General features: G+C 36.7%; 1 protein-coding gene across 1 annotated transcript in view; it reads left to right on the top strand.

The window, feature by feature from the left end:
- The window catches only part of LOC122138332 (phosphatidylinositol 3,4,5-trisphosphate-dependent Rac exchanger 1 protein-like), a 69511-nt gene that overhangs the window by 20988 nt on the left and 23799 nt on the right, over positions 1-24724 (top strand). The window contains exons 2-15 of the mRNA XM_042730417.1: positions 2395-2460; positions 2624-2746; positions 5047-5151; positions 5494-5595; positions 5974-6135; positions 7670-7803; positions 8002-8117; positions 10962-11111; positions 14096-14243; positions 20941-21041; positions 22108-22211; positions 22741-22790; positions 23702-23777; positions 24003-24075. Coding sequence (XP_042586351.1) covers positions 2395-2460; positions 2624-2746; positions 5047-5151; positions 5494-5595; positions 5974-6135; positions 7670-7803; positions 8002-8117; positions 10962-11111; positions 14096-14243; positions 20941-21041; positions 22108-22211; positions 22741-22790; positions 23702-23777; positions 24003-24075 — 1510 coding nt within the window. The remainder of the gene's footprint in view (positions 1-2394; positions 2461-2623; positions 2747-5046; positions 5152-5493; positions 5596-5973; positions 6136-7669; positions 7804-8001; positions 8118-10961; positions 11112-14095; positions 14244-20940; positions 21042-22107; positions 22212-22740; positions 22791-23701; positions 23778-24002; positions 24076-24724) is intronic.

Genomic DNA, 24724 nt, shown 5'->3' with positions numbered 1-24724 from the left:
TAACCCTACTATTAAAATTGTTTGTTGAGTGTCATGACCATCCCAACAAAGCAACATTTACTCAACCAATGGCATGAGTTTTTGAAAATATTTAGAAATCTTTTCCATAAACTCCATCCATGTCATGCAAACACTCCTTTTACTCTTCACACCATTCGTTCTGTTTGTGTGGCAGTTTGGAGATTCGCATCCTGTCTATAACTCCACCAGCCCCTCGGGCTGAGTCACATGGATGACCATTTTATAGATTACTGTGGATGGGCCATATGACAGATTAAATTAGCACACGCCTGAGGGACGGGCCCCTCGCATTGCCACCAGGAACTGCAATGAACAACAGGACCACCATCATCAACACCCATATTACACTAAGTGTCAGTTACAAGTGTGTTCAGGTCCCTTCTGGGAAATCTGACTAGCTAAACATAAACCATGTCATTCCGAACCTGTATGACTTTCTTTTTTCTGAAGAACACAAAAGGAGATATTTTGACAAATGTTTAGACTGCTTTTGTCCATACAATGAAAGTCAGTGGGGTTGAAAACAACGTATAGACAATAAACGCTTTCTTATAATATATTGTTCTATATCTTATAAAATATTGTTTTTGTTTTACAGAAAATAGAAAGCCGTAAAGGTTTGGAACAATATAAGTGAGTAAATGACAAAATGTTCATTTTCGGGTGAACTGTCCTTTTAAGTTGAATTGAGCATTTCTTGAGTGCAAGCATGTGATTTCACATGATGTTTACAGTTAAATGTGTTGGAGAGTTTCTACAAACAAACACTCTTTGGAGCATAAGCTGCCATCCTAAATGTCTTCCAGAGACACAGAAGTGTGACTGAGAGTTAGTCTGTCATTATCAGAAGGATGCCAGGAGGAGATACAGCGAGTGCTTCTCATTAGCGAACTTTTCATCCTGTTATGTGGGAAAGGAAAAAGAGGCGTGATGGCCTGCATTTAAGGTCTCGTTCGCCTTTAAAATCTATGAGAGAGGGATGAAGGAGACTGGCGATGAGAGATTTTTCTACTAAAACAATCAGCCCTATGCTGATGCACAAAATCACCTCACATGCTAATAAAAGAATCAAAGAGAAAAATGGAATGAAAAAAACCAACATCAATAGTAGAGGTGGCAAAGGTGAAACCGCTCAGGATAAGTCTTTAGCTGTGTGGTGTTGCTGTTGGAGACTGTCAGAGACAATACCCGCGGAGTGACAGGTAATTTAACAGACACTGGGGCGGAGCAAGTCGAGCACACTGTTAGCAGATCGCCTCATTGCCGCTGCTGCTGCTCCTGATGAGATGTGTTTTACAGAGCCAGAATTAGAAACAGTCAGTGAGTGGCAGACTGTCTTTCTCCAGGGGAGACTCTTCTAAAACTGTGCAAATCAGTGATGAAGATATTTATAATTCCCTCTCAACCCTCTGCTTCTGTTTGTATCTGCTTCTCAGCAAGCTGAATGAAGATTATGGGTAATGTGGCTGTCCACAGTTCAACAAATATACTGTTTACTCACAGTTAGTCTAAATGTGGATATATCAGGGGTTCTCAGGGAGCTGGGGCCCACTAGGGGCCTCAGCAAATTTTCAAGGGTGCTTCAAGATGACTGAAAAGTACTTCAATTATGTTAAAACAACAAAAAATCTGGATATTTCTTATTTTAATTCACCCCCCTCAACAATTTTTTTTTTTTTAAGAATCAGTGTTCCCACCCATGGAAAAGTCTTGTAAATTATTAAAATCGTATTAACTCCATGTGCGTTTTTATAATGAATATATATTTTTTGGGGGTAGAGATTGTTAGTACAAAATATAAATATAAAAAAAAAATGTTTTCCCTTAAATCCTTATCCAGTGAAAAATGGAAAAACTGGAAAGATCATATTGTAGTTGATAATAGGGGCATTGGAGTCAAAGTTTTGCTGTATTAACATGCAGTAAATGCAGATATAAATCATTACTTTGAGATTTGTGTTTGTTTTGATAGTTTTGTGTGCATTTTTGTGTAAAAGGCCTCCCGTCCTTACAGTTTTAGCACATAGTCTGTATACACAGCAGGGTAAAGTGCTGTTAAGATCTCTTTGTAAAGACTCTGAAAATTTGTTTATGACACTTCTGTTTGTTCTCTCATCTCCAGTACTCAGTGCAGTATGTGGAGTTTGGCTTCACATGGGGGTTTGTCACTGAAGGTGAATGTTTAGTCTGTAGTCAGAGTTACAGGCAGAAGGAGGGTGTAAACCTACAGGAAATGTTACAACTTTGAAACATTAACATAAGTGTGGCGACCATACAAATCCGCCCCACCTTTATTTCACACCGCAGTGATTCCTTGTGTAAACACTAACTTTTTTTCCCTCTGTGTCTCTCTCTATTTTTGTAAATCAACAGGCTTTTCTCCAGAGAATAAGGCAGACTGCAGAAAACCAACAATGTCTCACTCCAGAGCAGGTCAAGGTAAAAAAACATTATCACACACACAACATTTACATGCAGTATTATTATTTAGAAAATATACAGAGGCTCCAAGATATTTGGACACTTCAAATGTTACTGCATTAGATTAAAAATTGTGTTATTTTTGGTGATTTAAAAAAAATGATTTCTTCCTTTCACGCAGATCTTGTTTTCCAACATTGAGTCCATTTTGGAAGTCCATTTTGAGTTTCTTTCCACTCTGGATGCCAGTTTGCAGCCTGAACCCCAAGCACACCATTCTCTTGGACATGTGTTCCTCAAATTTGTGAGTCCATGAGATTGCATTAGAAATCATCTTTGAACTATTGCTTTTCTGATTAGCAATTGATTTATTATGGTTTTGGGGCTTTTTAGTTCTGCACGCCTTCAAAACATGTGTCCCAATCCATCCCAGTGTGTGATCGTTCCTAGTATCCTTGATCTGTATGCGTACAGTATACCTCCATTCTCTCAAAATACTATCAGCCCTGAGACTACCTGCCCTCCCTGTGGTCTTTCTAACAAGTGGATGAATGTGTAACTTGCCGGACACATGACCAGTAGTTCAATAAAAGTGTAGAAAACAAAGGTTCAGTTCAAACAAGAGCAAGAAATGTATTTAATGATCTTAGTTAGCGGCTCTAGGGGTTTAGTAGAAGGTCTGTCTGCTCCACTTTATTTTGGATCTCAGTCCAAAATCACTGCATGACACATTCAGAAAACAATACACCTGATCCTTGATCCATTTTCAGTCGGTTGGTTTGTTACATTTTTCAGTTTCTGAAAGGCTTGATATGACATTATGTGGGTTACTATTTTATTTTTATAAGAATTTTGGGGTATTAAAAAATAAAAAAAAAAAGTTAAAAATTCAGATTTTTCACATGCATTAAAGTTGCAACTTCCTTGAAGCATTGGTAATGTTGTCTAAATAGCTGTCTACAATTCTAGCTTTCTTATCCATTTAAACAGTTCTGTATAAATTAAAATATTTTTCCCTCTTTGGAAATATGGTCATAATGATGATTTGTGATCTGAACCGTGATTTAATTAATTTCTTACTGTTGGCTGTCAGCCATGCATATTAATTCTGGCACTTTAACTCTTTCTGTGGTTCCCACAAGAAGCCATGTTGGGTTTGGCATCTGTATGTGAACTTCGACCAAGTTCACAGAAACATTCTGAGGTTTTAACCTCAAACTGGAGTGAATTTCATCTTAATTGGACTCAATGTGTATGTGTGTGTTTTTTGGATGAACGGTGCTATAAAGCATATGCCAGGACAGATGTTCGCCTCGTTCATGGATGAGGTTGTGTGATGCTGCCAAACTCTCTCATTACAGGTGCTGAGGTCTGGAGCCCTGAGGGCCCAACCAGAGTACTGACACACACACACTGCATACACATTAATGCAAATACCAAACCCTCTCTAGACATATACACACAAACATATATAGATAACACACAGCTTTTCATTTAGACACACAACTGCTCTCCAACCACACAATGCCTGTGGAATCCCAGTATCGGTTTCCTTCTCTGTCAGGATGCCTCAAGCACCCTCACCTGTCAGGATTCACAGCGTCCCCGTCAAGGTTACAGTGCCTACACAGACTGTTCCTGCGGAGCTCGGATAAATGACATCCTACCCTCACCACATGCATCTTTAATAAACTGTCATCTCAGCCCTGATTTGATCCAGATGAACAGTTCTTCTGGACTTATTTTAGCCAACAGACCCTACAGACCCTATTTAATGTAATGCAATGTAATTTAATTTTTTTTTTTTTTTATGAAGGTTTAGTTGGACCAGCATTTATTTAAAAGCATTTATTTATTTATTTATTGGTCACTACATAATACTCAGACTCTCATCTGTGGTATTTGATAGTTTTTGATCATTTAAAAATAATAATAACTATAAAGAATGACTAGCTGTCCAAACTTTTAAATAGTAATGCAGTAGAGATTTGTTTTTAATAACTGCATGCTGGGATTAAACTTTAATAAAAAGCAACTCCTCTTTAAGCTCTTAAAAGAGAACAGTGCACATCTTTAATCATTAGAGGTGTGCACTGCTCTCTTTTAAATGTCTGAAGATGTGTTGCTTTTCTTTTTAGCTTATACCTTATAACCTATTTCCACCTAGCTTTGCACCCCACAGAGAAGGTGTGGCTTTCAGGCAAAAGCTGTGCACTTTGATTTCACTTCCTGTGTTGTATCAAATAATGTAGGGGAAAATGACAGTGCCTTGTTGCTTCTCTAGCAGTTTCACTGCCTGAATCACCTCCCATGTCACTTCACAGCTCAGTATTTGAGAGAATGGTTAAAGGAAGAGGCATATTGAGCTCTGTAAAATTCATTGAAATATTTATTATACGTTTAGTATTTCCCATATGAGCTAAGCTTAGGGCCTAGGACAAAATTTTGTGGGTGGATCAGAGGGCCTGGCAGCCTGGGACAAAGTTTGTAGCTGAACATGAGATTCATAAATTGGAATGTGCAAAAACAGACCTCCGTTCTAACAAAAGAAAGTTTGACTATCGAGTGTTTTGAAGTGTTTTGACTGTCCTCTCTTCACTGCAGAGGGACCGTTTCTCTGTGTATGGCGAGTACTGTAGTAACCATGAGAAAGCACTCAGACTATTGATGGAGCTTAACAAGATCCCTTATGTACGGACTTTCCTGCTGGTAAGCACCTTTCCTTTTCAAAAAGTCCAGTCTACTTTATTACATCATATTCTGATGAAGATCCCTCACACATCCTGTGACCATGGCGTGCTGGCGCAGATAAGTTTTACATATGAAGCCCTGCAACAGATTTCATTAGTGATAAGATCAAATAAACATTAGTGGCTAGATCAATTTGTCATTTGTCATTCAAGTGAAAGTGATACCCAAACTTATTTTACTGTACAAACCAGGATGTGAGAGTGTGCCTTTCAATGCTTTCTATGGAAACCCACTGTATTCTCAACATAAATCAGTTTAATGGAATGTTGTGCAAATCTGATCATTTGTTTGTTTTTTCAGCACCTCATGTTGTTAGGAGGAAAGAAGAGCACAGATGTTCCACTTGAGGGGTATCTCCTCTCTCCCATTCAGAGGATCTGTAAATACCCTTTGCTACTGAAGGTACAGCTTCCCTTTTTTCACTATGGCTATTGTCACGCATGTGCATTATGAGTTGATTATTTCTTCCATATATCTTAATTCTGATAGCCATACATTAACAGTACATTAACAGTAGTTATGTGTATGACAGGACAAACAAACATAAAACTAAACATAAAATGATATTTGCAACACATTTTACTTCACTAATGTGACGTTTCCAAATGAAAGAGAACACTTTGTTTTATCAGTTAGGATTTTTTTTTAAATGGGTGTTACTATTTAGATATTTAGCTATAAGTTAACATTATGCAGTAGCCTGTGTGTCCTAAATGATGCCAGAGGAAAGGAAATTTGTAACTGTGTAACACATGCTTGTACCTGCTGTTTGTCCTTAAGGAACTTTTGAAGAGGACCCCTAAGAAGCATTCAGATTACCCCGCGGTAGAGGAGGCCCTGCAGGCCATGAAAGCTGTGTGCTGCAACATCAACGAGACCAAGCGACAGATGGAGAAACTAGAGGCTCTTGAGATATTACAGTCACGCATAGAGGGTTGGGAGGTGAGTCAGATAAATGATCGCTGTTTGTCATAGATAATGCACTTTTTTCTTTTCCTGGTTGATGGTTTTAAAGGAATAGAGCAGCACCCGTTAGTTTGGTTTAATGTTTCTTTAAAAAACCTCTTTGTTATTGGGAAGCTCCTATTTGACAGTATGCTTTGTGTTTATGAGCATTTTTTAAGTGTAGCCTCAAAAGAATCACTGATGTGGACATGATCAGTGTCGCCTTGTGTCTGCTGATGACATTTTCTTAGGACAGGAAGAGGATGTCTTAACACAAAGGCCCGTTACTATAGAGATCTGTTAGTTTTGTGTGCCACCACAAACTTTGTGTGCCTCTCTCTCTCTTTGCTCGTCTTTCATTGCTTGTCTCTCCCCGCCTACTTTTTTCCATCATCTTCTCTATGCCATAGTTACTTTGTCTCCATCCTCTCTTTCTCTCACTCTTTGTACCCTGTCCATTAACCCTCTTTATTGATTTATCTGATGCAGTACTGAGTGGTTGTACAAAGTGAGGCATTTTCTATAGCTGGCGTTGAGCCTTAAGTGTTGCTTAGATGGTTAAAATTTTCACCATTTAATGCATACAGTGCATTACACTTAGGTTTTTTTTTTTTTTTTTTGACAAAGCTTGACATTCTGGGTATCCATTTACTATCATTATATGAAAAAGAGCAGCAAGTACAATCCTGAAAATTTCACAGAAGAAAGCAAATAATATGAGTTTGAAATGACAGAATTATTCACACTCAAGTTTTAAATTCTTCAGAGATCATGAATAGATAACATTAAACATTTAACACAACATAAAATTAGGGCTTAAACATCAGGCTTTACGTAACCCCAGATATATAGTGTTTCAGGATGTGGGGTCTGATTGAAAAGCATATGCATTAAGTTTCCATTTAGTCCAGAGTGTTTCACCTTTATAGGTAAATAGTGCAGAACAAGCGGGAAGCAGATTCCCATCTCTCTAATTGACCCGTCTGGGCACGCCATTGATTAAGCAGAGAAGATGGAGTCTGCTTATCAAACACACTCACACACGCCCACACCTGCCAAGCATAGAAAATCACATCCTGTACAGAGTCAGCACGAACTACAGCGTCAGAGTGGAATCAATTTTGAATGGTACTGGATATTGAACGGGACACAGTCTGTGTTACCAAAACCAGTCGGGGCTTCCTCCGGTCCTTTAAAGAGTAAAGGGATGCTCTTATCTGAGGCACAGATGGAAGGTTTGGTTTAGTGACCGGATTGGAGTTGTTTTAAATTAAATTTGACATTCTCACTGTCATAAAACACAAGGATATTGCAAATATAATGTCCACTTGTTGAAATGATGGATGATCAAATAAACTGATGTATAAATCTTGGCAGCATCTTCATAATTTTTTTCAACTGCCGCTACATGAACATAGGCAGCTAATCACTTGTTTGTAGTAGAAACCCTTATACTGTTCTTTTTCATGGAACTTGTGAAGATGCATGTTAATCAATATCAATACAAATGTTCCTTTGTTTTGTTCTCCAGGGGACGAACTTGACTGATATATGCACCGAACTGTTGCTTCAAGGCAACCTTTTGAAGATATCAGCTGGAAACATCCAGGAACGTGTCTTCTTCCTGTTTGACAACCTCCTAGTCTACTGCAAGAGGAAGTCCCGGTTAGGCCTTTAAGATGCTTTTGAGTTTTATATTAGTCTTGTCTGTAATATTGGTAACCTATCTGCTTAAACACGCATAAACTTGTTTTCTTATAGATTACTGTTATCCCTATTAAAACTTCACTGAAACAGCCATCAGAATCATGTGTAGAAACTAAACAATATTGGTTTTGTTTTGTTCACTCTTTAAAAACCCAGAGTGTCTGGGAAGAAATCCACCAAAAGGACAAAATCCATCAACGGGCCGCAGTACGTGTTCAGAGGCCGCATCAACACGGAGGTCATGGAGGTCGAGAATGTGGAAGATGGAACTGGTAGGTTTGAGTTTGTTAGTGCTTTTAAAATGTTTTGCATGTGTTATGTATTTTCATGCTGCTTAGAGTATTGAATTGTTAGCTTAGCAACATGCTAACTTCAAAGTCTATTCAAATCAGTTGAGTTTCCTGTGCAGCTAAGTAGATTTTGAAACTATTGTGTTTGTATCCTGCCACACAAATATTCATGTTTTAAAGATTTGTAGTTTTTTTTTTTTTTTTTTTTTTAAGAAGTCTGTTATGCTCTTCACTGCATAGATGTCCATCAAAATACAGTAAAACAGTAATATTGTGAAATATTATTACAAAATAAAATCCAATTTTAAATTTTAATGTGTTTAAAAATGTAATTTATTCTTGTTAAAAACTGTTTGTTTTTTTATCGGTCATTACTCCAGTTCTTAGTGTCACATGAGAAATCATTCTAATATTCTGATTTAGTGCTCAAAAAACATTTCTTATTACTGTCAGTGTTGAAAACAGCTGCACTGCTGAATATTTTTGTGGAAACCATGATATATTTTTTTCAGGATTCTTTGATGAATAGAAATTTAAAAAGAAATCTAAAGTAATGATAATACAATTCTGATCATGTTAAAAAAAATTAAATAATCTAAACTTTTGAATAGTAATGTACCGTACAAAGCAACATTTTCTTGAGATTTTTAAGGGCGTTTCCTGTATGATATCCTTTTTCGTTCCATCTGATCACCATGTGATACTTATGAACATCACAAGAAACAAAAAACCATTTAAAGGCAACTTCAGCTGATGCAGTAGAAATTAGCGCCTCTATGCCCTTAAGATAAGATGATGCAGGGCTTCTCAGAATCGAGCGCTTTGCATTTAGCACCTCTGTTGCGCTGACCGCCGAGGGACCTTGTCAAAGGTGCCGTTCAGCTGTCGGGCCGAGCATGAAATTCAACTCTTAGGGAAAGTAACGGCTGTTCTTCTCACCTTTTGCTCTTAGTCTTTCACCACACCTTAAGTAGCAGGGTGGAAGTGCAACTTCTCTCTCTTTTTCTCTGAGCCACAAAGAAAAACATCCTTTATGAAAAACAAGCCATAGGGCTGTCACAGTACCAGCCTAAACCACACGTGCCTTCAGTTCATACGGCCAATGTGAGACTGTGTTTTGTGTTTCAGTCTCTCAGTGTCATGTTTATTAGGGCTTGTGTCACATGATGCTCCGCATCTGTGTAAATGCATCATTTAACTGGTGTGTTTTGCCTTATTGGATGAGGTTACAGATAAAATGACTTGCATGCTGGGGGTGAAGATTGAAAATAATGAGTTTAAAATTCAGATATAGGGCCTAATTACAGTTTTATGATTGCGGTGTTGTTTCAAGGGAGATTTCAAGGCAGTTTAGTGGTGAATAATGATTGGAAGGGGTAGGTGTTATGACCAAAATCTTATATCAAGCTATGAGTAATTTTATGTGCCAGTCATTTTAATTAATATTTTATGCTGGAATATCACAAAATATGGTATGTGATATATAAAATGTAGAAATACATTTATAATAATTTTATAAATATTAAATCAGTCTTATTTTAATATACAATTTGTATGTGAATTTCCAGAAAAAAACACAAATATTAAATAAATAAATACTATTTTATTTTATAAATATTATTCATATTTTATATTATTGTTTTAAATATTAAATATTTTACAAATTATCTTTTTCTTCTTCTTTTTGGACACTGTAAACCAAAAGATAGGATTATTTATTGTAAATTAACAACAATAAAAGACTGACTTTACTTCAAAAGCAGCACCATAATATGTAATGGTCATAAAATGTAATATATCTTGAGTGGAAAAAACAAAAGTAATAAAAATGTATAGTTCTGACTCTAAATTTTGATTACATCAGTCACATTTGAAGCAGTAATAAAATGGCACATCATTTGTGGCAACAGGAAAAGAAAGTTTGGCAACCTTAAACAACTGATTTTTATATTTTCACATTACTCCATGTTTCTTTATCGCTCTCACGTGCAAAGTTTGGCAATCTGATCTGCTTGTTTTGACTGAGATAATGTTTTAATTGGAAAACAATCAGATAAAGCTTAGGTGGTGTTATTTACTGAACCAGACTTGTGTGCCAAATACGATTACCCATAAATTCTCTCCAGTTTTACATGAGCTAAAAGCCTTTGTCAAATCCTCTCAGTGCTCTGAAATCTATTTATACTACCTCAGCATTAACCACTGCTCATTACCTATTCCATACCTCATTCATTTCTCCATATAAATCACCTGCTGTCAGGTCTGGGATAAAATTGGACCATGAGTAACAGTCTGAACCCCTCACTCACACACATGCTCTCTTGTCAGGCTTTGGTTTAATGGTGGGAGAGAAGTGCCATGTGCCGAAATGCATCTTTAATGATTTCTCAAACTAATGGGATAGTTGAACCTTTTTTACATTATTAATGCTTTTAGATTGTTAAATAAAATCTTATCTTATTATCTGTGTCAGCATTTGTGTTTGGGTCAGTAACTCATTTAGTAATGGTTAGAGGGAACCTTTTTAACCTTGGTAATATGCTGACAAAATGATATCTTAGTGGAAATGAAACCTCCACATTTTGTTATGGTTATTTTAAAGGCGCAAACAATTATGATAGATGATCTGATCTGATTTAGGTAGACCCTTGGTGAACAGCCTTTAACAAATGTATGTAGTTGTTTGCATGCCATATAAGTAATAGTTGTGTTGTATATAATGTTTGTGTGATCTAGTTCTCAATTGGTGTACTCATTTTATTAGCATTGATGGATAATGTTTAACCTGTTTTGTCTTTTTCATGTTCTTTTACTTTGTCTTTCCAGCGGACTATCACAGTAACAACTACACAGTGACCAGTGGCTGGAAAATTCACAACACGGCCAAAAACAAGTGGTTTGTGTGCATGGCCAAGAACGCTGAGGATAAGCAGAAATGGCTTGATGCTATTTTAAAGGAACGTGAACAGAGAGAGAGTGAGTAATTTTTCTTTAATTTATAATTATGGAGTATGCAACATATGAGCATGAAATAACAGTTAAATGTAAAAAAAAATAAAATAATTATAACTCATACAGAATTTTTTTTAATCAAACCAAATCATTAAAAAAAATCTAATGTCATGATGACTGGTTTTACAATTTAACATGTTAATTTAGTAAATATTTATTTTGTAAAACTGGTAAAAAAAAACTAATGCAATTGCATTTAAATGATTGTATAATAGTTAGTATTTTAAAAAGAATTTATCAATAGCCAGTCCTAGTCACAACATTTACTAAATAATCATACTTGTCAAAGCAAATATTTTTACATCTATTGAATAGGAATGAACCCATTTCCACTGTGCTTTGTATTTTAGCATCCTGCATTCTGCTATAGCTTTTTTTTTCTTTTTGTTCTGTTGTGATATGAAACACCTGTCCTCTGCTGGGACACCTGTTCTTGTAATATCTGCTTTTGAGGCTTGTGTTTTACTACAGGGTTGTTCTGATTGTTAGGTCACATGATCATAGCAGTAAAACCCCAAATACACCACAGAGCCCTTTCTGATCGCAGCTCTTATGTTTCAGCATGAAGTATTAGTCTGTAGGATCGGTTACCAGTGTCCAAAGCAAAGTCCTCAGTCAGAGTATTGTAATGCGGTGTGAGTTGGCGGTAGAGCGAGACGTCACTTTAATGCTGCGTTGCCAGATGAAAGCGGAAGTTTTATATAACATATCAGGTTTGCAGCGTTTGAAATTGGAGCCCATTTCAACAGGTGCCACATCAGTCACACCTCTCTAACCGTCCAGATCTTTAGCCAGCGCCCCCTTCGTTCCTCTGTGCAAGTCAAAAATGTCATTGAATTACATGTTCTGATTAATACTTAGCTTTACATGCAAAAGTGGCTCCAATTTAGGAATTCTGGTCATCTGGAGTGTAAGATCAGAAAGATATTTAATTAAAAATCTGAATGACGCATTACAAATGCATGGTCTGCTTTAAAGATACCTTTAAATAATTACCTAAAAATGTTTTTCATTTTTAAATAATTGTAAAAAAAAATGCATGTTAAATGGTTCATTATTTATATAAAAATTTTAATTTAAAATAAAATGTATTTATTTATTTTGAAGAATGTGGGTGAACATTTCCTGATTTTATACCTTTGTTCATCTATTTCATGTTGTTGTCCACTGTTTGAAATCAGCAGTTCAAAATAAGCGAGAAAAGAAAAAAAATTCCAGATTTAGGGTTTGAAATTGCCATTCAGCATCAGACCAACAGATGCCAAGGTGGAAATTACACTTCAGCAGGGTTATTTCTGAGGAGCCATTTTTAATGATGTGTTGCCTCTTTGCTGAGAGTTGATTGAATTGGAGCCTCGTACAGCTGCCATGAACACCTCCTCAAAAAACTCTTTGTGAGTGAGAGCTGCAGCTGCCGGTGGCTTCCCTCTCTCCGGGGTCTTAGACACAGTAAAGAGCTCTGAATGAGAGCCATGCCAGCTGCCGCCACATCTGAGCACGTCCCACCTCCTGCATCAGCTGCAATCCTGTCCATAGTCTCTCTTTAACACCACCTTTTGTTTAAATGTATGGTAAAAACATGAATGTTTTCATTGACAGAAGGGTACTTTGTATTAAGCAACATACTAACAGCCTTGTACGACTTATGAAGAGGTTTTTTCAGGCAGTGCAAAGCTCCTATTTCCGTTGCAGCTTGACTCATTGCACTTTTACACAGTGTTTAATATGCATCGTTGTTGTTTTCAGGTCTTTTCAGGAAACTGCAAACATTTTGGTAGAGGTCTTTATCTGCATTTGTAGCTGTATTTTTTCTCCCCTTATTAACCACATATTAACCACTTATTAACTCAACCAGAAGTGTAGCAAGAAAATGATTCGGGTGATCTGTCTTGAGTAATATGTGATGAGCAGTCACAGTTTAATGCCTTTTTCAAAGTCTTGCTAATGCTATTTTTTATTATTTGATGGAATCTGACGAATAGAATTAACGGTTTAATTTTGTATGTGATGTGTGGCTTGTGTGTACTGTAGAATGCTGATACCGATTTTGTGAGTCTCAGCCCTTCAACCACCAAAATACCTCAAATAGCAGCATGCATGTGTGAACACACAAACACTTGCAAACCTGTGTCTTATAATAAAATCAGTTAAACCAGTGTTTCCTTTCGGCTGCACCTAAACATGAACTGACACAGTAACACCCACACTGATTCAGTGAAACAGCTAGTAAGTGACGCTCGAGGAATAAACTGTATTTATACAGCAGAACAGTCTAAAATGGTTTCTTTTACATTCAGACCAGTTTAGTTCCTTCCACAAATTTGCTATTAAAAATGACCCCCCCCCCAAAGTCCACTTATGCTTGCCAGATATGACTTATGATTTTCTTTTAAAAATTGTGCACATCTGACTTGGGTTGCAGGTGCAGCAAACTGAGATAAAATTAAATTCCTGCACATTTGGATTTATTCATGAAATAACTTTTACAAAATCATTCATAAATTATAATTTTTTTAAGAATTAACCTTGTGACAATATTTACAATAATTACAAAATAAAAAAATTAAACAATTTGCTTGTTTAATAAATAGGACCCATGCTCCTAAATATATATATATTTTTTATTTGTATAAATGTTTTTTATTTACCAAAAATACAGTTATACAATTATACAATTTAATTAAACAATTTGCTTGTTTCATGAATGAAGCACATTGTTATTATTGCTCTTGGATGTGTATTTCTTAATTTATAGTAATATTGTTTTTACAAAAAATACATTACTGTTATTGATGTTTTTTTTATTCATATAGATCTTTTTTCATGTGTATAAATGTTCTAAAAAAATTAACTATTATCTCTTGTATATTTTTATATTTTTAATGACATTAAATTGCAGATTTTTTCACTTTTATTATCTTGACTTTTTTTCTCATATTTATTGTCAGGCTTAAAGCTTGGGATGGAACGTGATGCCTACGTCATGATCGCAGAGAAGGGAGAAAAGCTCTACCATATGATGATGACCAAGAGCCGCCACCTCATCAAAGACCGCCGCAGGAAACTCACCATTGTACCCAAGTGCTTCTTGGGAAAGTAAGTTTGAGCATTATGTAATGCGTTTTAGAGATTCTCATTTACAGAGGGGTTCACCTTATGACTGGTCAGTTCCCATGCCAGTGATTGGCTCGCTGAGTGCGGCACCTTCCCTGAGCGGCTTTTATATCGTCTGACTGTCTCCTGAATATCTTGCAAGTCATCCTAATCCAAGAGGCCCCTGCATGAATGAAAATGCATGCACACACACATACACACTCACTTAGTGCTTGTAAATGCTTTCCCAAGCTCACTGCCAAGCACCCCATTGGACACAGACATTCCCAGCAAAAAAGCCTTCATTAGAGAGAAATCTGCATTCAGTCTCTCTCTCTTTTTCTCTCTGTGTATCTCTCTTCATTTTTCCCTCTCTCTTTCTTTCTGTCGCTTGCTCACCCAGTCTTTCAACACCATGAATGAACAATGAGTGCTATGTACGCCATTAAACTTCCAAATACAGTGTGTGTGTGTGTGTGTGTTTGGGAGTTGAGAGGAGAGATTCCTCACACCAATTAAAATTCCCTTTTTGCACTGGACTAGTGGATAAGGGAAAAACACTGTGGTCCATTTAAAGCTATTATATTGATGCAATCTAGTTTAAATGGCCACAAAAATTCACAAGTTCATATATGAGCCTCATTAAATTGATTCATAAATCTGCAGGGCCTTTCCGCGGTGCAGTGTTGGGAGCCAGTAACTCAAAGTAACAAATGCTGCTAACTTTATCTACATTTTAGTAGCTTAGGAGTAGCTTTTACAGACACAAGCCGATTTAACCAGTGAATAACAATATTGTGCAAAAAAATGCTGTTTTTTTTTTTTTTTTTTTTTGTTTTGTTTTTTTTAAGATAATGGACATAAACATACTATCCTAAACTGTTCTCACAATTGCAAAGTCACTTCATTGTAGTGATTTTCATTTGGAGAAAAGAAGGATTCGAAGAAATCACTGAATTATTTTTAAACTCATTGACTAATTCATAATTTTTATTATTATTTTGTAGTTAGATGCTGCCATTCCACTAGTCCTAGACCTAGTTTTATTTAGTATTATAGAATTTAATTTAAAACTATATATTTCAGTTTATACAGCTTGACTCTGATTGAGATCCTAACTGGTTTTATGGCAGATTAATTACAGAGACAGATTAAAAACAACGGTGTACTGTTTGATTTTAAAGTGTACCCCTCCCCTCAATGGCTTTATTGTGGCTACTATTTGTTAGCATCTTGTAGTGTACAGTAGGTGTTTTTTTAAAAAAAAAGGTTAACTTGACTAGTTCAAATACAGTTGAAGTTGCACTTCCGCTGAAGTGGCTTAATAGCGAACTGTCGCTGGCCTTACGGCCTCAGCTGTGCTGTTGTTCTCCTGTCAACACCTGACTGGATGAATTTCGCACTGCTCCCTCAGAACACAATTATTTGTGCATTTCAGCCTCGGTGGTCCAGGTGAAAGCAGCTGTGATTGGCTTCTGTTGTTCGCTGGCTTGCGCATCCATCTCAGAATAGAACACAATCTGACTCCTTCCAAGAACAGCCGAGCAGTTCAGCTGTTAATATGGACAAACGCTCTGCTACTGCTCAGACTCTGGCTCTTTCTCTCCTCTCTGTCTAGCTTGAACCACTGTTTATTTTTCCGTATTGTGCTTATTTCAAAGAATTTACTTCAAAATATGATGAGATTTTGATACTTAAAACATCACAACTATACTTTGACATAAATGTTATTATTTTATTTCATTTTACTTACTGCAGTAACCTAAAGCTTTATTGGCATGGTAAATAGCTTCAAATGGCCAAAGCATTAGAAAGGAATGTTTCGGGTTCAGTACAACTTATGCTCTATTGAAAGCATCTGCTGTCTGTATTCACAGAAATCATTTTGACTTGTCCCTCAGTTTGCAAAAACAAACAAAAAGTTGCGTTTATGAGACTGGTATGTTAAAATTGTTCACTAACCTTGTCCATACGGAGTTATCCAGTTATTCAACACAGGTTGTGTCTATATAACCATGATAAATCCTGCCATTGTTGCATAACACTTGAAAGGATATAAAAAAGTGCTGTTTAGATGAAGGTGAATGATGAGTGAAAAAACCACCCACAAGAAAACTCTGGAAATGCCCAACTTTTAGTTCATCCATTCAGATTTTTTTGCCGTTCAAATAACACACAGTTTTCTATGGAAGAGTTAATAGCGCCTTTTTACATTTCTGTCTTGCATCTCTGGACTCTACGTGTATTTCTGTAAACATTTATATTATTACTGCATTTCATATATTTATTTTTTTTTTTACAAACTAAGGGCCACATCCAAATTATTTGCTGTGGTAATCAAGCTTCACTTGTATTCAGTAAACTATTATCTTATTATATCCTTGTCTGTCACATTCATGCATACATACATACATTAGACAGATATAGATAAAAGCTTAAGAAATTCTCACACACATCTACGGCATGCGAGAGGGCTCTGTGTGCATTAGCTGTGAAGAATATTAATGAGTTACATAAACACTAATTAATTCACCCCAGGGACGCCCACCTCCACCCCTTCTCTTTCCTGCCAATCTGAATTAGAGACTTATGTAATCACAGCAGACTCACTGTCTGTTTCATTTCACTGCTCTCTTTCATGGGCCTGACTGCCCTCTCCTCTGTGAACTTCCTCTGCAGAGCTGCACATAAAGGCTTTGTAACCAGTCTGTAAAAAATACATAACCCACATCATAAACATCTATTGTTTGGATTTTGTGTGAAGGGCTGGATTATGTGATTACTACCCTTTTATTGATATAAACAGTTTGACAGTTTTTTTTTTATTAGTGGTCATTGAGGCTGCTGAAACGCATCTGTAATTGGTTAATATTCTTTTCTTTTGTGGTAGCATTATTTTAATGTTTAAAGGGGTCATATGATGCTACATGCACTTTTACAAGTTGTTTGAACTGAAATGTGTGTTGGCAGTGTGTACACAACCACCCTATAATTATAAAAAAGTTTTAATCTGCTCAAATCTTTACCCCTTTCTCAAATCGAGCCGATCTCAGATGCCTGTCTGTGTGACATCACAAAAACAGGCCCCTCCCACAATAGTTTGATTGACAGTAGCATTTCAGCACAGACTGGACTGGCATCTTACCTTAGACCCGCCCTGAGTGAGCTGTCATCAATCCACGATTGTTTCACCACCGGAGCAGATGTAGACAAGAATGACTCCTAAGCGATTGAGGTGTTCTGTCGTTGGATGTAATAATGAACATAGCAGTCATCATTTACTCCTGACATCTGAGCCGCTGAAGACGCAGTGGATTACGTTTGTTTTTTAAGGGAATGCGCCCCCGGTCTACCTAAATGCGTCTATGTTCAAGCGAATCGTTCGTGATCCAGATTCACCAACAGAAGAAGTGAGTGTAAGGTTTTTTTTAATGAATCTTTGCAAATTGCCTTTCCTAATAATGTGCTAATTAGCAAGTTTCAAGATGAATGCAGCTAAAGTAAACAGTCCCTCTGAGAGCGGCTCGGAAGGGGGGGGGGGTCAGCAGAGCTCATTAACATTTAAAGGAAAATACTAAAAAACTGCGTGCCCTGAAAAGAGCTGTTTTTGACAAGGTAAAAAAGGTGTTTTTTTACAGTACCATTGAGAAGTTTCTATGTTACGGACTTAAGACCCTAAAGAATCATATCAACTTGTGGAAAATGGGCATCCTATGACCCCTTTAAAAACTGTTTGTGTTTAGGAGATTGTACTTGCCACATACTTGACATAGTAGTCTCAAATCACACTCACTGAAAACACAGAATCAACATAATCTACAATATTATGCACAATTGTGCTAATTTTCTCACACATTGTTGTTGGTTGTACTGTTGAGTTGCATAGACAAGTGAAGTGGTATTAGCTAGTGTTGTCATCGCTGTCTAGTGTTTGATGGTGAAGGGTAAAAATTTATCAAGGTTAAGTATTTTAAAAGAGTTAAAGGTGTGATGCTGTTAAAAAGAACATTATTTTGTGTATTTGGTGTAATGCAATGTGTTTATGTGGTTTAAGGTTAAAAAAGCACATTATTTTCGATATAATGTACATTATAGCTTCTCCTCTATGCCCCGCCTTCTGAAACGCGTAGATTTTTACAAAGCTCATCGGTCTGAAAAGCGAGATGTGCTCTGATTGGCCACCTATTCGGTGCGTTGTGATTGGCTGAAAGCCTCAAATGTGTGACTGAAATGTTACGCCCCTTAAAATACTATGCCGTCTCCCAGGCCAGCAGCACGAGACTCAGTCCAGCTGCTCTGCTCGTGCACATCCCATCAGCGTTTTCTTTTAGCAGTTCAGTCAATGTACTGTTAGGAGTAACTGAATAACTTGGGATATTGGTTTATTTCGCATCAGAGGGAGTGTAAGGCACGTTTATAAACTGAATAACTTAAGTTATTTGTGGATTAGTGCGTACTGGAGACGTGAACCGTTTCAAACAATTCAGATAGATTTGGTGAACTGGTTCGACCGGTTCACTAAGAAGATCCGGTTAAATAGAAAGATTCGTTCACGATCCAGACATCACTAGATGAGATAAAACAAATAAAACTCACTACAAACGAGGCATTTGTTGCATCAAGTGGGGACATAATTACTGATTATAATTACTTATACTGTCTTTTTATGTGTTGCGTTGCGTATTGCGCTGCGTAAACAAAACCATGTCTGCATTTGTGATCTGAGAAACGACAAACAACAAAGCCTACTCTACTGCTCAAAACTAATGTTTGAATCATCATTGACAAATTATTTAAATATAAAAAATTATTTACAGGCTGTGTGCCAGACTGTCTATGCAAAGTTTGAACTACCCATCTTTATAGAAACAGCCGTTGTGCCACAGACGCATTGCAGGCTACTGGTTCAGGAAAAAGTCCTCATCCTCCATAAAATGCGCAGCACACATCGGAATATTTGGGTTGAACTGTTCTGGAACAGTATTGAAATATAACTTTACCACTGATTTTTAGTCATGTCTTCTAACAAAGTTTCACTTCAACGAAACACAGCGACTCCACAACATGGCAGCCGTGGCAACAGAGAGCATAAACGTTACGCCTTCTTTCTATGCATGAACATTTGGGCGGCGTAATGCAAATCTTCCCACATAGTGACGTAGACATGTTGGGGGTGTGGTAGAACTAGCCGTTTTAGGGGTGTGTGGTTGACCCTTAACTTTTATAAAGAGTATCTCTTTGGATTTGAGACTTTAGTCTTTGCAACTTTACAGATCTTCTTTATGCACCACAAGCTTTAAACACTCCAAAGAGAAAGGAAAAATTGAAATCGCATCATATGACCCCTTTAATTAAGTTGTGCGTGTTGTCAGCTGATTTGGAGGAGATTTGGAGGGCAGGTCAGTTGAGTAGTCAGGTGAGATATGAATGAAGAATCTGGTCGTCTTACTGTACTGGGTGGATGTGGGGCGCATTTGGCACCCGCATCTTCTCTTCTCCTCCTGCTCCATCTGTTAACCCATCCTTTCATCTGACCCCTCTACCCTCACTGCTGTCGTTCAACATTTCAAGGACGGACACACACACCCTTCTCAGTTCTCACATTTCTTTAAGGCGTCATAATTGTTTACACATTGCTTATTTCTGTCACTGAATCTAATGGGATTCACGGTTTCTCACGCAGCAGTCATGCACATTTCAGGCTTGAAATCACACATGCAATCACACCCAACATTATATTCACTACTAAACCACCTCACACATGTAATTGCTGAAATTTCTCCCCAGCCCTCATCAGAACCCATTTATAATTGAATTACTCCTCTTGAAAATGTATGTTGGCAGTTGATCAGACTAGCTAGCATATACAGTATAGTAGCTACAGAAGTGTGTTCATGTGTATGTATAATACTATATTCTATAAAGATATTATTATGAAATTTATAATGTGTGAGTTTTTAAGTTTGTAATTAAAATTTTTTATATGTTGTGTTTTTTATGTGTTTTATTGTGTTTGTTTTTTTTAATTTTTTAGTTATTTTAACCTAATCAAAATAACCCAACTGCAGTTTGTTTGAGATTAACTGGACAATAAAATGCACAATGAAAAAACATGAATTTTGAAAATTGTTAAAAACCGAGTTATCTGTTTTTGCAAATGTACTCTTCATATTATAGTATATTAGATTAGATTAGATTAGATTATAGATATAAACAAAACAAATTTAATCTAATTCTAAAATCTAATTAGATACTGGATATTGACAACATGCTTATCTAATTTGTTTATATTTTATATATTTTTGTATATATATATATATATATATATATATATATATATATATATATATATATATATATATATATATATTATATATATATATATATATATATATATATATGAAATATTTCATAAATATATAATTTATTAAGTCATTTCCTGAAACCAAAGCAATATGTGAACCCTACTTGTGATGTTTGAACTTTTTAAGTCCTTAAGAGGGTGGAATGCAGCTTGATATCATCGTGATTTGTGTTCTTGGTGAACTTTTTACCAGTCTTGACCAGTCACTCTGGAGGACTGAGGGAATCCAAGTTCCCAAGTACCTTTGACTAGGGGCACATAAATCCTTTCTTTATCATCCTTCCAGCATTGTGTTATGTGCAGACTGACACAGCTGTTGTCTCTGTGTGTCCTCAGTGAATTTGTCTCATGGCTTTTGGAGAGTGGAGAGATCAGTAAGGCTGAGGAGGGAATCAACCTGGGTCAAGCTCTCCTGGAGAATGGCATCATCCATCATGGTAGGAGAAGGTTCTCCCTTGAAGCAAATTGTGTTTTGTTACCTTGATTTTGTTGGACATGGACCATGGTATTCCAGTAGTATAATTTTTAATTACTTTAGGGTACTATGTAAATGTGAATATAGTACTATGGTATTCAAATACCATAGTTGTAATATCTGATCTTAGGATGTGCAAAACCTACATATTTTCAAAATCAACCAGTTGGTGGGTTCCATAAAACAAGACTAATGATTGACTAGTCAACCATTGTGACCCATCACTGTAAAATTGCTAATTGTAATCACTATTACATCATACAGATCTATTATTCTTTTTCTCTCTCTGTGTCATCTCTCTTTTCCTGTCCTTTTTTTCTTTCAACCTCTTTCAGCTCCAATATATTTCATCATGGTTTTAAGTATTGCTTGGTTTCATCACCAAAATGCAACTGCTGTCTGTTCTGTTTTTTTGATACAGTCTTGCCAAAATGAAACCCAATCCATTAACGGTTTATACAAATGTTGGACTGTTAAAAATCACCATTTAACAGATTTACACTCTACAAATCTGGCAAATATCCTTGTTAGCCGGCACTCACTGAAATCCCCAACAGATGATTGGCAGTCTGGATAGTAACATGACATGAAATGCTTGTAGAGAGCAACATTCTTCTGAATTATTCAAGAGGTGCAGTGTTTGCCTGAGATTTGGGGAGCATCATACATCTATTTTACAGCCAGGGGATTGTAACAAGCATTGTGACAAACACCAGAAGGCATTGGAGTGATGAATTCAAGTATAAGGGTTCAGGTGCTCGATCAATAATATGGTGGCAGCATTCAAGGAGAGGTCAAAAAGGCTTTTGTGGAGTGATGGCATTCACACACTTCAATTAATCATAGATCTTAACATACATGTTTATCAGCCCGAGTCCGTGAGCAGCAAAGTGAGAGAAATATAGATAGATCACAAGCTCAATTCCAGCTCATGGTGCTGTGGTACTGTATATTAGAGGTGAAGTTTACTGTTTAGGCTAAACATGACCAACATTTAACTCTATCTATGTGTGTTTTCTCCACCATAGTGTCAGATAAACATCAGTTCAAGAATGAGCAGGTGTTGTATCGCTTTCGGTATGATGACGGCACTTATAAAGCCAGGAGTGAAATGGAGGACATCATCTCAAAGGTATTTCCCCTAGATTACTTGCTAAAATGATAGCTCATGTACGAATGATACATGAGATAAGATAAATATCCTTTTTTTGTGATGAGCTCAGCAAAAGAATCAATCCAAGGCAGACAAGATGAGAGAAATGTGATTAGAAATAAACTTAAAATTCATTAAATACTGAAAAGTAACTTTAAAAAGTTGCATTGCATTATATTACTCAGTATGTGTGTGCGCTGTGCTAACATCAAACTCTACTGGAATCAATTTAGAGTCAAGTTTCTCATGCACTGTTTGTGCTAATGTGGAAAAATTGTTTGTGTGGGCAACTCACTAGGTTTGGTCCGTTTTAACCAGTCAGTTTACAGATTTAAATCAACAGAATCTTGAGTGCATCTGATCTCGATAAATAAAGACTCCAAAATGGTCCACTTAACAATTGTTGTCAACAACTCAATCAAGCAGTGATTTCAACAGTAAATGAAATGAAGAAAGCGATGCAGCTGCTGGTGCAAATGCTTTATATGAGTGTATGTGTGTCCGACAGGGATTGAGACTTTACTGTCGTCTCCACAGCCTCTTCACACCTGTTATCAAGTAAGTGACACATGTTCTATGACATACTTCACTCCAAACAAATGACAAAACCATTACTTAACACTGTTATAAAGCGTTGTGATTTGTATTCAAGTTTCTGACAATGTGTTGTTAACACCCTTTTCTTGCACATGGACTATAGCATTACCATTTATTTATTGTCTTTTTTAGAATTAAATCCAGTTTATAGTTAAACATCTTTTGACAGCAAATACAAATGATTTTAATAAACAGTTTAATTTCAACTGTCGTAAAAGATGAGACATGTCTGTTTGTACTTCATAGATTCACCTTGGCCAGCTGCACATGATAGACTGTGTGTGTGTGTGTGTGTGTGAGGACTGCAGGGTCATATTGCTTTTCTGTCACCATTCACCTTTGATATCTCACATAATGAGCAAGGAGAGGCCATTGAACTGCAGTTGGGACTAAGTCTGAAGCCCAGATCCATAAATTAACACAAAACGTGTTAGTTACTTGTCCTTTAGCAGATACCTTTTATCTTTTTAAGCAACTTACAGTCCAGGTCACTAATTACATTGCACTAATTGCAAGGACAGACCACCCTGGAGCAATCTGGGACCTAGTGGTAATAAAAGATCTAAGTTGACAGAAGATATTTTCAGATTATTGATCTCCATTAGCTGGGCTTGAACCAACCTTTGCCACTAAATCGTTCAGTACCCACTTCAACACTATCACCGAATTGTGACATTTCTGTTGTTATTATATCAATTATATTAGAAGTATAAAAGGCCTAATTTGGGTTTTTCCAGTAGTATGTCTTGTTAGAAATTCCCTGCTCTTTTTCTTTCTCTTGTAGTCCGATGTTGAAAGAAAAGAATGTCCGATGTTGTTTATGTTAACGTCTGGACAGTTGTGAACCTTTTCAAACTCTTCTTTATATACAGAGACAGAGATCATCATTTGAAAACCTTCAAATCTGTCATACCAGCTAGCAAACTGGTGGATTGGCTTGTGTCACAGGTAATATTAGGAAGGACACACACATACCACTTTATTGCATAAACATGCACACACAAAAGCGCTCCTTGTTTGCTTTCTTCCACTTTCTTTTTATCTTTTAGCTCATTGTTTTTTGGGTTTCTGTACACAATTAATATGTATTAATTCATAAAATGTTCACAGCTGCTTCATTATGTAATTTCATTCCAAACACAGAAGTCATTCAACATGATTTTCCTTCTTCAGGGTGACAGCACATCCCGTGAAGATGCAGTGACCCTTGGTGTCGGACTCTGCAATGCTGGTTTCATGCACCACGGTCAGTCTCTATGTCAGTCTCTATGTTTTACTCACTATGCACAGTTTTACAGTGTGGTGTTTTACAGTTATGGATTTTTATTACCCTCTGAATGTGTCTGCCAGAGGTGTAGTTTGTTAGTATGAGAGACACAGAAAAGTAAAATGAATAGAGATGAGTGTGCTTTAGATGTAAACAGCTGTTGCAATAACATCCGGGGCCTTTGATGGAACAGAAATAGTCACAATATTGAAAAAAATAACATTTGATGAGATACACATGCTCATAGACACAAGCGTCCTGTCAGAGTTATAGAAGTGTTTTGCAGCCATGTCTGGTCTCAACTTCCAAAACAGTCCACAACAATATTTTGCTTGGAATTCACAGACAGAACAGCCAGTCTATACAGAGTTCAAGAAAACACACACACACACTCTCACTGTCACATCTCTTCCTGAGAGGGGAAAAACAGCACACTCGCACACACCAGACCTTCCATTAAATCCTCTGCCTTCGTCCTTCGCCTCAGATTTGCCCAAACATCAATCCCACAAGACATCATGAGTTGTTTTGACGGGAACTGAAGGGTGATGCAATCGGCCCATTTCACACTGTCAAATCATTTTGTCATCAGCATATATGATCAGCACTGTGTATTTTGTTTTACCTG

Source organism: Cyprinus carpio, chromosome B8 (assembly GCF_018340385.1).
Source record: "Cyprinus carpio isolate SPL01 chromosome B8, ASM1834038v1, whole genome shotgun sequence".
In the NCBI taxonomy this organism is placed as follows: Eukaryota; Metazoa; Chordata; class Actinopteri; order Cypriniformes; family Cyprinidae; genus Cyprinus; species Cyprinus carpio.
This window is presented reverse-complemented; position numbering and strand designations above follow the sequence as displayed.